The sequence below is a fragment of the Bufo bufo genome, chromosome 1 (genome assembly GCF_905171765.1).
Source record: "Bufo bufo chromosome 1, aBufBuf1.1, whole genome shotgun sequence".
Lineage (NCBI taxonomy): Eukaryota > Metazoa > Chordata > Amphibia > Anura > Bufonidae > Bufo > Bufo bufo.
Genome location: NC_053389.1, coordinates 419,424,046 through 419,440,602, shown reverse-complemented (window position 1 = coordinate 419,440,602; position 16,557 = coordinate 419,424,046). Strand labels below are relative to the sequence as shown.

The following is a 16,557-nucleotide window of genomic DNA, read 5'->3' as shown; positions in this document are numbered from 1 at the left end:
AGGAAATCTGGAAGTCCTTTAAGTATTTTGTTGGATCTTGAATCAGTTGATTGCTTTTTGATCTGCAGCCTTAATTAATAGGTGCTTTCATTCTGTATTTAGTCGTCTTTTAGTTCTCACACGTTATTTGAAGTTAAACTGCACATGTGCCCTCCCTAAATGGTACAGTATAGATGTGGCTGCTTTCTTTTCTCTTGGTGGTGTGCATTCATTTCTGATGTTTGAGCAGTATTCCAGTGATTTCAATTTCACAGCAGTCTGCAGGATATAATTATTAGATTGTGGGGGTCCTACCTCTGAGACTTATCATCAAACATCCTCAAACACCCTTAGGCCCCTTTCACACTGGCGAGTTTTCCGCGCGGGTGCAATGCGTGAGTTGAACGCATTGCACCCGCACTGAATCCGGACCCATTCACTTCAATGGGGCTGTGCACATGAGCGGTGATTTTCACGCATCACTGGTGCGTTGCGTGAAAGTCGCAGCATGCTTCCCTTTGTGCGTTTCTATGCAACGCAGGCCCCATAGAAGTAAATGGGTCTGCGTAAAAATCACGAGCATCCGCAAACAAGTGTGGATGTGGTGTGATTTTCACGCACGGTTGCTAGGAGACGATCGGGATGGGGACCCGATCATTATTATTTTCCCTTTATAACATGATTATAAGGGAAAATAATAGCATTCTTAATACAGAATGCATAGTACAATAGGGCTGGAGGGGTTAAAAAAAAATAAAAAAAAATTCTAACTCGCCTTAATCTACTTGTTCGCGCAGCCGGCATCTTTTCTGTCTTCATCTTTGCTGTGCAGTAGGAAAAGGACCTGTGGTGACGTCACTCCGGTCATCACATGGTCCGTCACATGATCTTTTGCCATGGTGCTGGATCATGTGACGGGCCATGTGATGAGCGCAGTGACATCACCACAGGTCCTTTTCCTGTGCACCGCAAAGATGAAGACAGAAGAGAAGCCGGGCTGCGCGAGCAAGTGGATTAAGGTGAGTTAAATATTATATATATTTTTTAACCCCTCCAGCCCTATTGTGCTATGCATTCTGTATTAAGAATGCTATTATTTTACCTTATAACCATGTTATAAGGGAAAATAATAAAATCTACACAACACCTAACCCAAACCCGAACTTCTGTGAAGAGGTTCGGGTCTGGGTACCAAACATGCCGAATTTTCTCACGCGCGTGCAAAACGCATTACAATGTTTTGCACTAGCGCTGAAAAATTGTGCATTTTCCCGCAACGCACCCGCATCTCATCCGGGCCAAAAACATGACTCCCGTGTGAAAGAGGCCTTACTACTTTCTGAAAAGGGAGTGTGGTGAGGGGGGGGGGGGGGGGGGGGGGGGGGAGAGAGGGTTGGAGCCAGCAGGCGTAACACATTTATGACGGACATCTATGGCCATTTTGAGTTGCCGTAGATTTTATTCTGGCATATAGGCTGCCCAAACATGCACCTAATTTATGACAAGGGATGCGCCTCGTCATAAATTAGGTGCATCCTCCCTCAGCACAGGGGATATCATAGACTGGCGTAGAACGCAACTCTGTGATAGATCTCCCCCTTTGTGCCCTAGATTCTGGTTACCTGCAGCTGACACTAAAAGGAGCAGAGCAGCGTACTTGTTTGTTTTATATTGAGAACAATAATAAGACTGTATTCATTAAGCTCCTTTGTCCCCCTCTAGTGGTGGCTGCAGGCAGCACTTCCATAGAAGAAACAGTAAGTGGCAGGGGGAGCAGGAGCTCATGAGTAATCTCCATAACCCCTTTACAATAACAGATAAGTGACAGACCACTTGTCACTTCCCAATGCTGCTCTGTGAGGGCAGCATAAAGTGGATGACAGGTTTCTCTGTCTATGCGGCAGTGCTGTAGGCCAAAATGAATAAGAATATCAAAAATGAAATGATTTATTTTTTTCGCAACCATTTTAGTCACCATCTGGAGCTCTACAACCATGCACCGTTCAAAAGATTGCCATTTCCTAGATGATCGAATGTTAAGTGTATTTACTGTGGAGTAGGGCACTAACATTTTAAAGTTTTGTTCCACAATGGAAGATATTTCTCTCATGGATCATACCAAACATTAGGGTTCTTTCAGACGTCTAATCTGAAATCTGCTTAAATTCTGATGACATTCCACATCCTCTAGATCAGTGATGCCCAACCTACAACCCGCGGGCCACATCCGGCCCGTGAGGCCGAGTCATGTGGCCCGCACAGTCATGGAGCTTGCTCATAGTGGAAGATGAAGGGGACACGCCTGGGCGGCTGCAGTAGCCCAGTACTGACACGATCAGCTACGCCCACCTGTGCCCGGACGCACAGCAGCGAGGGTTTACTGCCTTCAGTGGGAGGAAAGCTGGCGGACCACGACTCACGCTCCCAACCCCCTCCCCACGGGGAACACTGCACACGCGAGAGCCATCAGATCCTGACCGCGCTACGTGTACGCCGAGGAAGCGACCCCAGCGCAGTACAGAGTAAGTGGAAAAAAGCCTCGGCCACACAGCCCTACACTGGAGCAAGCCTGGCTGCCGCTAACGGCACGATAGCCTCTGTCCCGTATCCACACTGCACCTCGCCATGTACATACAGGTTCCTGGGAGGGTTACACTCTGATCTGCCCCAAAATAACCTGCATGTATCCCAGTTACTGGCTTGTAACCATGATGACGCCCATAAGTGGATAGCAGGTCCTCTCCTTACAGGCTGGATATCAGGACCCAAAGCTGTAGTAATGCACACATGTGCCCCCTTCGCTGTAGTAATGCACACATGTGCCCCCTTCGCTGTAGTAATGCACACATGTGCCCCCTTCGCTGTAGTAATGCACACATGTGCCCCCTTCACAGTGTTTGCATTTCTTTCTGGCAAAGCTACCTGGTTCTGGCCCGCAAAATTTATACCATGTCTAGTGCGGCCCTGAGACGAAAAATGGTTGGGCACCACTGCTCTAGATAGTAATGCGGTGTCCACAACCCTATTCACATTCTACAGAAAATTTTTGTGCAGTAATGAAATGTATGGGAAGAAGTAGAATGCTACTTCGTTCCTTGCCTTCAGTATGGAAAAGCCAGAGGATTAACCCCATTGAATGAGGCTATTACTTGTGGAGATCGGCAGCAGAAATTCCAGTGCTTGCCTAACATTTCTGCTGCAGATCTTGGAGTGAAAAATGATCTTGGATTCAGCTCTTTACTTGACTGTTTCTGTAAGCCTCAGACGAGGCAGGATACATGCGTGGCCACTGCTCCATTCAAAGATGGGACTTCTTCACTAGTGATTGCTAGGCGTTCTAGCAAAAGGGTCTCCAGCAATCAGACATTTTATTGCCTATTTATAATGCCTTGTGTGGGCCAACCCCTTTTAACCACTTAAGGACCACAGGTTTATACCCCCCTAAAGACCAGGTCCTTTTTTACAAATCGGCACTCCACAATTTTAGCGGTTTATTGCTCAGTCATGCAACTTACCACTCAAATGAATTTTACCTCCTTTTCTTCTCACTAATAGAGCTTTCATTTGGTGGTATTTCATTGCTGCTGACATTTTAACTTTTTTTGTTATTAATCGAAATTTAACGATTTTTTTTTCAAAAAAATGACATTTTTCACTTTCAGTTGTAAAATTTTGCAAAAAAAAACGACATCCATATATAAATTTTGCTCTAAATTTATTGTTCTACATGTCTTTGATAAAAAAAAAATGTTTGGGTAAAAGTTATAGCGTTTACAAACTATGGTACAAAAATGTGAATTTCCGCTTTTTGAAGCAGCTCTGACTTTCTGAGCACCTGTCATGTTTCCTGAGGTCCTACAATGCCCAGACAGTACAAACACCCCACAAATGACCCCATTTTGGAAAGTACACACCCTAAGGTATTCGCTGATGGGCATAGTGAGTTCATAGAACTTTTTAGCGGAAAATGATGTTTTTTTTTTTTTTTTTTCTTACAAAGTCTCATATTCCACTAACTTGTGAAAAAAAATAAAAACTTCCATGAACTCACTATGCCCATCAGCGAATACCTTGGGATGTCTTCTTTCCAAAATGGGGTCACTTGTGGGGTAGTTATACTGCCCTGGCATTCTAGGGGCCCAAATGTGTGGTAAGGAGTTTGAAATCAAATTCTGTAAAAAATGGCTGGTGAAATCCGAAAGGGGCTCTTTGGAATGTGGGCCCCTTTGCCCACCTAGGCTGCAAAAAAGTGTCACACATCTGGTATCTCCGTATTCAGGAGAAGTTGGGGAATGTGTTTTGGGGTGTCATTTTACATATACCCATGCTGGGTGAGAGAAATATCTTGGCAAAAGACAACTTTGTATAAAAAAATGGTAAAAGTTGTCTTTTGCCAAGATATTTCTCTCACCCAGCATGGGTATATGTAAAATGACACCCCAAAACACATTCCCCAACTTCTCCTGAATACGGAGATACCAGATGTGTGACACTTCTTTGCAGCCTAGGTGGGCAAAGGGGCCCATATTCCAAAGAGCACCTTTCGGATTTCACTGGTCATTTTTTACAGAATTTGATTTCAAACTCCTTACCACACATTTGGGCCCCTAGAATGCCAGGGCAGTATAACTACCCCACAAGTGACCCCATTTTGGAAAGAAGACACCCCAAGGTATTCGCTGATGGGCATAGTGAGTTCATGGAAGTTTTTATTTTTTGTCACAAGTTAGTGGAATATGAGACTTTGTAAGAAATTTTTTTTTTTTAAAAAATCATCATTTTCCACTAACTTGTGACAAAAAAGAAAAACTTCCATGAACTCACTATGCCCATCAGCGAATACCTTGGGATGTCTTCTTTCCAAAATGGGGTCACTTGTGGGGTAGTTATACTGCCCTGGCATTCTAGGGGCCCTAATGTGTGGTAAGTAGGTAAATGACCTGTGAAATCCTAAAGGTGCTCTTTGGAATATGGGCCCCTTTGCCCACCTAGGCTGCAAAAAAGTGTCACACATGTGGTATTGCCGTATTCAGGAGAAGTTGGGGAATGTGTTTTGGGGTGTCATTTTACATATACCAATGCTGGGTGAGAGAAATATCTTGGCAAAAGACAACTTTTCCCATTTGTTTATACAAAGTTGGCCTTTGACCAAGATATTTCTCTCACCCAGCATGGGTATATGTAAAATGACACCCCAAAACACATTCCCCCAACTTCTCCTGAGTACGGCGATACCAGATGTGTGACACTTTTTTGCAGCCTAGATGCGCAAAGGTGCCCAAATTCCTTTTAGGAGGGCATTTTTAGACATTTGGATACCAGACTTCTTCTCACGCTTTGGGGCCCCTAAAATGCCAGGGCAGTATAAATACCCCACATGTGACCCCATTTTGGAAAGAAGACACCCCAAGGTATTCAATGAGGGGCATGGCGAGTTCATAGAAAATTTTTTTTTTTGGCACAAGTTAGCGGAAATTGATATTTTTTATTTTTTTCTCACAAAGTCTCCCTTTCCGCTAACTTGGGACAAAAATTTCAATCTTTCATGGACTCAATATGCCCCTCACGGAATACCTTGGGGTGTCTTATTTCCGAAATGGGGTCACATGTGGGGTATTTATACTGCCCTGGCATTCTAGGGGCCCTAAAGCGTGAGAAGAAGTCTGGAATATAAATGTCTAAAAAATTTTACGCATTTGGATTCCGTGAGGGGTATGGTGAGTTCATGTGAGATTTTATTTTTTGACACAAGTTAGTGGAATATGAGACTTTGTAAGAAAAAAAAAAAATAACTCCACTAACTTGGGCCAAAAAAATGTCTGAATGGAGCCTTACAGAGGGGTGATCAATGACAGGGGGGTGATCAATGACAGGGGGGTGATCAGAGAGTCTATATGGGGTGATCACCCCCCCTGGAAGGCTCCAGGGAGACGCCTGTATGTGTTTTGCGGATCCGATCCATGTATCCGTGGATCCGTAAAAATCATACGGACATCTGAATGCAGCCTGACAGGGGGGGGGTGATCAATGACAGGGGGGTGATCAGGGAGTCTATATGGGGTGATCACCTCCCCTGGAAGGCTCCAGGGAGACGCCTGTATGTGTTTTGCGGATCCGATCCATCTATCAGTGGATCTGTAAAAATCATGTGGACATCTGAATGGAGCTTTACAGGGGGTTGATCAATGACAGGGGGGTAATCAATGACAGGGGGGTGATCAGGGAGTCTATATGGGGTGATCTCCACAGTCATTGATCACGCCCCTGTAAGGCTCCATTCAGACGTCCGTATGCGTTTTGCGGATCCGATCCATCTATCAGTGGATCCGTAAAAATCATGCGGACATCTGAATGGAGCTTTACAGGGGCGTGATCAATGACAGGGGGGTGATCAATGACAGGGGGGTGATCAGGGAGTCTATATGGGGTGATCAGGGGTGATCAAGGGTGAATAAGGGGTTAATAAGTGACAGGGGGGGGGTGTAGTGTAGTGGTGCTTGGTGCAACATATTACTGAGCTACCTGTGTCCTCTGGTGGTCGATCCAAACAAAGGGGACCACCAGAGGACCAGGTAGCAGGTATATTAGACGCTGTTATCAAAACAGCGTCTAATATACCTGTTAGGGGTTAAAAAAATCACATCTCCAGCCTGCCAGCGAACGATCGCCGCTGGCAGGCTGGAGAGCCACTCTCTTACCTTCCGTTCCTGTGAGCGCGCGCGCCTGTGTGCGCGCGTTCACAGGAAATCTCGGCTCACGCGAGATGACGCCAATCGGCGTTAGTGTGACCTGGGAGCGCCGCAGAAATGACGCCTTTCGGCGTTAGCGTGGCGGGAAGTGGTTAAGAGGCCCAACCTATAATCAAGCATACAGTACATATTAATTCTAAGGGAGATGCAAAAAGTTAGCATTAAATTAGACAAGAAACCTTTTCTCCACATCTCTGATGCTACTCATTTGTCAGCTCCTCGGCACTCTTTATCCATTTAGTTAGCCCTATCAATTAGAACTTGGCAATGATGTCCTCCACCAATTGATAGTCCAATCGTTTTGTGTGTTTATGTGCCTTATGAAAATGTTTGTGCTGGATTTTTAACCCCTTAGGGACATTTTTTGCAAATCTGACCAGTGTCACTTTAAGTGCTGATAACTTTAAAACTCTTTTACTTACCCAGGCCGTTCTGAGATTGTTTTTTCGTCACATATTGTACTTCATGACACTGCTAAAATTGGGTAAAAAAAGTAAATTTTCCATAAAAAAATACCAAATTTACCAAAAATTGCTAATTTTAAAGTTTGTTTCTCTACTTCTGTAATACATAGTAATACCACCAAAAATTGTGATGACTTTACATTCCTCATATGTCTACTTCATGTTTGGATCATTTTGGGAATGATATTTTATTTTTTGGGTATGTTACAAGGCTTAGAAGTTTAGAAGCAAATCTTGAAATTTTTCTTAAATTTTCAAAAACCCAATTTTTAGGGACCAGTACAGGTCTGAAGTCACTTTGCGAGGCTTACATAATAGAAAAAACCACCCAAAAATGACCCCATTCTAGAAACTACACCCCTCAAGGTATTCTAAACTGATTTTACAAACTTCATTAACTCTTTAGGTGTTGCACAAGGGTTATTGGAAAATGGGGATGAAATTTTGGAATTTCATTTTTTTGCCAAACTTTCCATTTTAACCCATTTTTTCCACTAACAAAGCAAGGGTTAACAGCCAAACAAGACTGTATCTTTATTGCCCTGACTCTGCCGTTTACAGAAACACCCGATATGTGGCCGTAAACTACTGTACGGCCACACAGTAGGGCGTAGAGGGAAAGGTGCGCCATATGGTTTTTGGAAGGCAGATTTTGCTGGACTGGATTATTTACACCATGTCCCATTTGAAGCCCCCCTGATGCACCCCTAGAGTAGAAACTCCCTAAAAGTGACCCCATCTAAGAAACTACACCCCTCAAGGTATTCAAAACTGATTTTACATACGTCGTTAACCCTTTAGGTGTTGCACAAGAGTTATTGGCAAATAGGGATGAAATTTGAGAATTTCATTTTTTTGCCAAATTTTCCCTTTTAACCCATTTTTCCCCACTAACAAATCAAGGGTTAACAGCCAAACAAGACTGTATCTTTATTGCCCTGACTCTGCCGTTTACAGAAACACCCCATGTGTGGTCGTACACTACTGTACGGCCACACGGCGGGGCGTAGAGGGAACGCAGCGCCGTGTGGTTTTTGTAGAGCTGATTTTTATGGACCGGTTTATTTACACCGTGTCCTGTTTCAACCCCCCTGATGCACCCCTGGAGTAGAAACTCCCTAAAAGTGACCCCATTTTGGAAACTACGGGATAAGGTGGCGTTTTTTTGGGGACTCTTTTTAGGGTACATATGACTTTTGGTTGCTCTATATTACATTCTTGTGAGGCAAGGTTAGCAAAAATTGAAATTCTGAAATTTCATCTCCATTTGCCATTAACTGTTGAGGAACACCTAAAGGGTTAATAAAGTTTGTATAATCAGTTTTGAATACCTTGATGGGTGTAGTTTCTTAGATGGGGTCACTTTTAGGGAGTTTTTACTCTAGGGGGGCTTCAAAAGGGACATGGTGTCAATAAAAAAGGCCATCAAAATCGGCCTTCCAGAAACCATGTCGGTCCTTTCCTTTTGCGGCCTCCCTTTTACTGATACAGCAGTTTACGACCACAAATGTGGCGTTTCTGTAAACTGCAGTATCAGGGTAATAAATATTACCTTTTGTTTGGTTGTTAACCCTTGTTTTGTTACCGGAAAAAACTGATTGAAATGGACAAAAATAGCGGTTTTTAGCACCGTTTTTATTTTTGACCATGTTGATCTGGACGGTTAGGTCATGGGTTATTTTTATAGAGGAGATTCTTACGGACGCGGCGATACCTAATAACAACTTTTTTTTTACAATTATTTAGGTTTTAGTTTAAGAGTAATTTTATTTTTTTGCCGATTATCTTGTGGGGGCTCATTTTCTGCGGGATGAGAGGACTGTTTTATTGGCACTATTTTGGGGGCTATATGACTCTTTGATCGCTTGCTATTAAACTTTTTGTTATGTAAGGTGACAAAAAAAATTCTTTTTTTGGACAGTGTTAATCTTGGGGGTTGGGTCATGGGGTATTTTTATAGAGGAGATTCTTACCGACGCTGAGATACCTAATTTGTATACTTTTAATAAATTTATTTTAGTTTTTACAATTTTTTTGGGGTGTCCAGTCTGAGAACCAGTTTTTTTTATCCGATGTCAGTGCTAAATTGGGATATAAATTTAGTACTCCATGGAAGTGTGGTACTCCTTGGGCCTCTGCATTATTGGTTGCTTCGTGTCACATTGAGTAGTGGTGTCCTTCCGTATCTCCCTCCTGTGACACACTCTGCACCTTTTTTGGGTTCGTCCCTTCTTTCCAGTATGGGGGACCACACCTGGAAAGTGTTGGCCAGGTACTCCAGCCTGCTCTTTCCCGGTCCGAAAAGATCAGGGCCTTGAGGACTGCCTCATAGAACTGAAGGAATGTCCCTGTGTTGCCAGCGCTTCGGGACAGCACAAAAGAGTTGTACATGGCAACCTGTACCAAGTAGACCGCAACTTTTTTGTACCATGCCCGGGTTTTGCGCATGGCATTATATGGCTTGAGGACTTGATCAGAGAGATCAACTCCTCCCATATACCGTTTGTAGTCGACGATACAATCGGGCTTGAGGACCGTTGCCGCGGTACCTCGCACAGGGACAGGGGTGATGCCGTTACCATGAATTGTGGACAGTACAAGGACATCCCTCTTGTCCTTGTACCTGACCAGCAACAGGTTTCCAGTGGTAAGGGCATGGGTCTTACCCCTGGGGAGATAGGTACCTGGAGGGGGAGGGCAGGGAGGCCGCGATCTAGCGGCAAGGGACTGGAACAAGGGGATACTAGTATAAAAGTTATCCACGTAAAGGTGGTAACCGTTATCTAGCAGTGGGTACATAAGGTCCCACACAAGTTTCCCGGTAACGCCCAGAGTGGGGGGACATTCTGGGGGTTGAATCCGGGAATCTCGCCCCTCGTATACACAAAACTTGTAAGTGTACTCTGAGGTACTCTCACAAATTTTGTATAGCTTCACGCCATACCTCGCCCACTTGGAGGGCACATACTGGCGGAAAATGAGTCTCCCCTTGAACGCAATGAGAGACTCATCAACCACGACCTCCCTTCCAGGTACATAGGCCTCCATGAATTTGGCCCCGAAGTGATCGATGACTGGCCGTATCTTATACAGACGGTCATGGGCAGGATCACCTCGGGGGGAGGGGACATGCTGCATTATTTGAATAATGCAGACATTTCCGGATGGCCTCAAACCGGGAGCGTGTCATGGCCGTACTGTAAAGTGGGGTCTGGTAGAGGACGTCCCCACTCCAGTACAGCCTGACACTGGGTTTCTTGACCAAGCCCATATGCAGCACTGGGCCCCAAAATGTCCTCATCTAGGCTGCACTGACCGGGGTCCAGCCACCGGGCCTGGCCAAAAAGGAGCCCGGGTGTTGAGCAACGAACCCTGTTGGGTTCGTCTGCTCCACCATCAGATTTACCAGTGGGTCACTGAAAAAATGACAGTCATATTCAGTGTAGCCCACTGTGGAAATCTGGATTCCTGATTGGCCTACAAAATCAGGAATCACGGGCTCGTATCGCTCTGGGCTACACCAGACTAGTTCACCGGCAGGGTGCTCCGGTGGATTTAACTGGTGGGCCGGAAAACTAGTACGAGCCCCAGAGCTGCTCGTACTAGGGTGGGCCACAGGGTCTCTAACATGGCGGGCCCCTTGCTCCGCCTGGTGGCGTCTCCGCCGCCTTGGGGGCTCATCATCATCGCTAGATGATGAGGACGCGGATAACAACAGGAAAGTGGGGTCATCCTCGTCCTCACTGGGACTCTGAGTCTGAGGCAAGCTGGGCGTATGCCTCCTCGGCCGAGAACGTCCGGCGGGCCATAGGGGAGTGTGTGTCTGCGTGTGTATGTGCGTGCGTGTAAATCTTTATTTGGTGTGCGTGTGTGTAAAAAAAAAAAAGGGGCAAAAAAAATAATTCTAAACCGTTGATCAGCGGTGGGGTGTGCGATTCGCTAACAGTGGCCGGACGCTGAGAGTGCCGGCCACAGTCAGCGTACACAAAAAAAAATAATCCTGCACCCCAAAAAAGTTGGGGGGGGGGGGCAAGCGACAGCACCCCTGGGGAGTCTAGGGTCACACAGCTGTGGACCCCAGACACCCTAACTTAGGGTGATGCAATCAAAGTTTTTCAAACTAACTTTCCCTTTATTTTCCCTGCCTAGCCCATCCTTTCCCTATACTTTCCCTAAGTACCTGCTGTTCAGATGGGGGGTGCTGGGGCACAGATCGGGTCCTGGGGGGCACAGATGAGGTGATGCTGGCACAGATCGACTACGTGCAGGCAGCTCCTCTCTCCTCCGGCTCCGGGACACAAAAGGAGGAGGAGAGGAACGCTTGCAACATTTGAATCTGCCGCCGTCCCGCTCACCAACCAATCAGAGGCGATCCTGAGAGGGGATGTCACCATCACCCCTCAGGATCGCAGGATGGTGATTGGTGGGGTAAAATCACACCACCATCACCATCCTGTTCCGGGTTATCGGGTCTTCAGAGACCCGAATAACCCGGAAACGCAGAAAACCGCAGGTCTGAATTGGTTTTCTGCGATCGCCGACATGGGGGGGGGGGGGGGCGCATTTGGCCTAGGTGCCTGATTCTGGTACGTCATGTGTCCTGAAGAGGTTAAAGGATGATTTTATTTGATGTATGAGGACTTTCCATTGGAGTGAAATATCTGTCAATCTCATTAGGCACAGTTCTATAGATCACTGCTTTTGTTTCATGTGTGAACTACTGGTTAAAAGTGCATGCAATAAATTTGTAGAAAGTATAACAATTCAGTATTAATTATTAAATGCATTTTATATTTTAATAGCTTTTTTTTCTATATTGAATTGATGTAATAATAATTTTATTTAAAGGGGTTTTTGAGGCCTGTACTTAAAGTCTCTTTTAGCCAACCTGTGGACAGAAGACACTTTGAGCAGTATTGTTCCACTGATTCCGCTGTCCTGGCTGGGATCACATGACACCTGACAGGCTGTGAATACTTCCACTGACTTTGTGACCAAAAGTGCTCCCCTTTTTTTTCCTGTTCAGCTGCATAATGTAGATGAACAGGAAGCAAGAGGACCACACCAGTCAAGCAGTGCGTAACCCCACCGGGATCGTGGGATTGGTGGAGTAATGAAAAGGATAAGTACTGCCCAGGGTCTTCTGTCCACAGGTTGACTGAAAGATATATATATATATATATATATATATATATATATATATATATATATATATATATATATATATAAATATTTTTTTTTTTTTTAGATACATGACTTAAGAACGCCTTTAAATGTATACATTTATTGAACTGGTTTAAAAACTTTACATTATTGAATTTCTTCTTTCTTCCTTATGTTTTTAGGCCAAAAACAAGGAAACTGGCATCTTGGCTGCTGCCAAAGTTATAGACACAAAGAATGAAGAAGAGTTGGAGGACTACATGGTTGAGATAGATATCCTCGCCACCTGTAATCACCCCAACATTGTGAAGCTACTTGGTGCTTATTATTTTGAGAACAAGCTCTGGGTGAGTATCAGAACACACTTGTCACAGTGTAACATTTCTTCTCTTTCCTTGGCAATGCATACATGCGTATCCACAGAGCTTTTCTGCATTGGACATTGCATGCGGAAAATTGGTAACATTTTTGGTTACTTTCACACTAGCGTTTTTCTTTTCCATCCTAGGGGCTCTATACCGGAAAAGAACTGATCAGTTTTATCCCCATGTATTCTGAATGGAGAGCAATCCGTTCAGGATGTCTTCAGTTCAGTCACTGAACGGTGTTTTGGACTGAGGAAATACCGCAGCATTCTGCGGTATTATCTCCGTCCAAAATTCCGGATCAGTTGCCGGAATGCCAGATACGGCATTAATTTACATTAAAATGTATTAGTGCCGGATCAGGCATTAAAAATACTGCAATGCTGGATCCGGAATTAAAATCACTGCAATGCCGGATCCGTCCTTCTGGTTTGTGCATGCGCAGACCGGTAAAGTGGAAAAAAAATATAACTGATCCGTTTCTCCGGATGACAAGTTGGTATCTAGTCTAACTTTCCATTTAAAGAGAATCTGTCACCAGTTTTATGGTGTCCTAACTAAGGGCAACATAAACTAGTGACAGGTCTCCTTGGCGAAATGATGGGTCACTTTCTTTAATTGACCCAGCCATTTGCCAAACTCTTGTATTGTATAGCTCCATCAGATGCCAACGAGTCCCCATATTCATGACAATAGGATTAAATACAAACCTCTGATTGCCAGAGATGTATTCATTTTTATATTCTTTTTTTACACAAGCACTTTGGGTCACTTCACAGGGCCCCAGTGAGCTTCCTGTTTTCCACACAGAAAGATGCTGAGGTAATTAGCAAGGGCACTCCTATGGGAGTAAAGTGTGACTGTGTGACATGCGACACGCCAGCCCTGCCTAGCAGTAGATATACTTGTGTATATTTTAGTCAGTGTGTGTTGGTTTACTAAAGGTTGAACTTGGTTATGTAAGTATCTGGAGCATGTGTCATAGATATGAAATCGAAGGATAATTGTACTGCCGCTGTGAGGGCACATTCACACTGCTATATTATTGAACCATATAACCAAAGCCCATACTGTTCCCCCATGTGCGTTTTGGTTTTATACAAAGACGTGCTGATTTTTTTAAATTTTTTTATTTTTTCCTTACAGATTTAAATCAAAACTTAAAGGGATTCTGTCACCAGGTTTCACCCCCTCCAGATAAAAATATGGTTATGTTCAGGGAGCTTTCACGATTCCTAATGTGGTCTTATAAATGTAATCTGTAGGCTCATTTTGCTAAAAAAACGCTATTACTAACCTGTCATTCAACAAAATAAGGTGCCCAAGGGGATGTAAATGGATCCAAGCTGCCGCCCGCACCCACCGCCGTTTGTGCCCAGCTCCGCCTTTCCCGACCTCAGCGCCGCCTCATAATCCTGTGTGACGCCTCCGACTCTCCCCCCCCCCCCCCCCCCTCCTTCTGCTCTAACATCTCGCGCGTGCGCACAGGGCTCTGCCACTGTGCAGGTCATCGAGAGGTTGAGCGAAGTGCCGGCGCATGCGCACTTCGCTCTATGAAGCCGAACGGAGAAGTCCGCACGGGCGCATCAGGCAGAGCCCTGTGCGCACGCGCGAGATGTTAGAGCAGAAGGAGGGGGGGGGGAGGGAGGGAGAGCCGGAAGCGTCACAAAGGATTATGAGGCGGCGCTGAGGTCGGGAAAGGCGGAGCTGGGCACGAACGGCGGCGGGTGCGGGCGGCAGCTTGGATCCATTTACATCCCCTTGGGCACCTTATTTTGTTGAATGACAGGTTAGTAATAGCGTTTTTTTTTTTAGCAAAATGAGCCTACAGATTACATTTATAAGACCACATTAGGAATCGTGAAAGCTCCCTGAACATAACCATATTTTTATCTGGAGGGGGTGAAACCTGGTGACAGAATCTCTTTAAAGGGGTTATTCCCCCCTGGGGTCCTTTCGGCTAGAGTCCCCAGTGTGACAGGACCTGCTGTGGGAATCGTACTTGCCTGATCCCTGCCGTTGGGCTCTACCACCCCTGCAGATCTCCAGTATTTGGTTTTATGCGGGTTATGTGGGCCTCTGCTCTGTCAGGACAGTCCTGCTCTAATGGCCCTGATTGGCAGAGGAGCTGAACCCGGCCATTACAGCAGAATACACAGCACTATAAGGCCTCATGCACCCGACTGTTGTGTGCATCCGTGGCCGTTGTTCCGTTTTCCGTGATTTTCTGTGGACCCATTGACTTTCAATAGGTCTGTTGAAAACTCGGAAAATGCACCGTTGTTCATCCGCGGCCGTGATCCGTGTTTCCTGTCCGTCCAAAAAATATGACCTGTCCTATTTTTTTTTTTGACGGACAACGGTTCACCGACCCATTCAAGTCAATGGGTCCGTGATCCGTGGCCGTAGGCTACTTTCACACAGACGGATCGCAGATCCGTCTGCATAAAAGCTTTTTCAGAGCTGAGTTTTCACTTCAGATCTGACAGTATATTCTAACACAGAGGCGTTCCCATAGTGATGGGGACGCTTTAAGTTAGAATATACTAAGAACTGTGTACATGACTGCCCCCTGTTGCCTGGCAGCACCCGATCTCTTACAGGGGGCTGTGATCCGCACAATTAACCCTTCAGGTGCCGCACCTGAGGGGTTAATTGTGCGTATCATAGCTCCTGTAAGAGATCAGGTGCTGCCAGGCAGGAGGGGGCACACCCCCCTCCCTCCCCAGTTTTTAAATTCATTAGTGGCCAGTGGGCCCCCCCTCCCTCCCCTGTATTACTGTACATTCATTGGTGGCCAGTGGGCCCCCCCTCCCTCCCCTGTATTACTGTACATTCATTGGTGGCCAGTGGGCCCCCCTCTCCCTCCCCTGTATTACTGTACATTCATTGGTGGCCAGTGCGCCCCCCCCCCCCCCCCCCTAGGCCTAAGTAGTACAATGCATCATTGACGCAATCTGAAGACTGCATGGCAAGGTCCCCTTGCGAGACACCTTTTTTTTTTTTTCAGTTAAAAAATGCTTTTCAATGGAAAAAATGAATATAAAGAGTCCCCTCCACATATCATCTGGCATTGCCACATCTGTAACAACCTGAATTATACAGTTATCAAGGTGAACACTATATAAAAAAATGTCAGAATTAGTTTTTTGCATATCTGCCACAGTAAAAAAACAGAATTCAAAGCAATCAAGAAGTCTTATGTACCCCAAAATGATACCACTGAAAACTACAAATTGCCCCCACGCAGCTCCATAGATTTTTTTTTTTTTTAAAGTGCTATGGGTCTCGGGATGCGTTGATGCAAATACATTAATTTTATTTATTTTTTAAAAAAAAGGGGGTTTTATTGTTGAAAAGTAGTAAACCGTGCCGAAAGTATCATGTTATGTATGCCACACAATGAACAGCTCAAAAATTCACAATGTAAATAATCAATGGTGATGTTGCTGTTTTTTTCCGTTCCACCCTAGAAAGAGTTAATAAAAGTTAATAAATTATAATATGTACCTCAAAATAGTGCCATTAAAAAAAAAGCTACATCAATGGAAAAATAAAGTTTTAGATCTTGGAATGTGACCTTCAAAAAAATGAAAAAAATTGTTTGCTCACTATTGGGGTCGTTTATCAAACTGGTGTAAAGTAGAACTGGCTTAGTTGCCCATAGCAACCAATCAGATTCCATCTTTCATTTTTGACAGCTGCTTTGGAAAGTTTACGGGGCAATTATTATAATTTTTTAACCACTTCATTACAGGCGTGTTTATCCCCCTTCCTTACCAGGCCAGTTTTTCAGTTGTAGCGTCTATCAAACTGCAAATAACTAATTTCTGAGCC

General features: G+C 44.9%; 1 protein-coding gene across 1 annotated transcript in view; it reads left to right on the top strand.

Annotated features, from left to right (window-relative positions):
* Positions 1–16,557, top strand: part of STK10 (serine/threonine kinase 10) — a 162,629-nt gene that overhangs the window by 18,713 nt on the left and 127,359 nt on the right. The window contains exon 2 of the mRNA XM_040406382.1: positions 12,538–12,702. Within this exon, the coding sequence (XP_040262316.1) occupies positions 12,538–12,702 (165 nt within the window). The remainder of the gene's footprint in view (positions 1–12,537; positions 12,703–16,557) is intronic.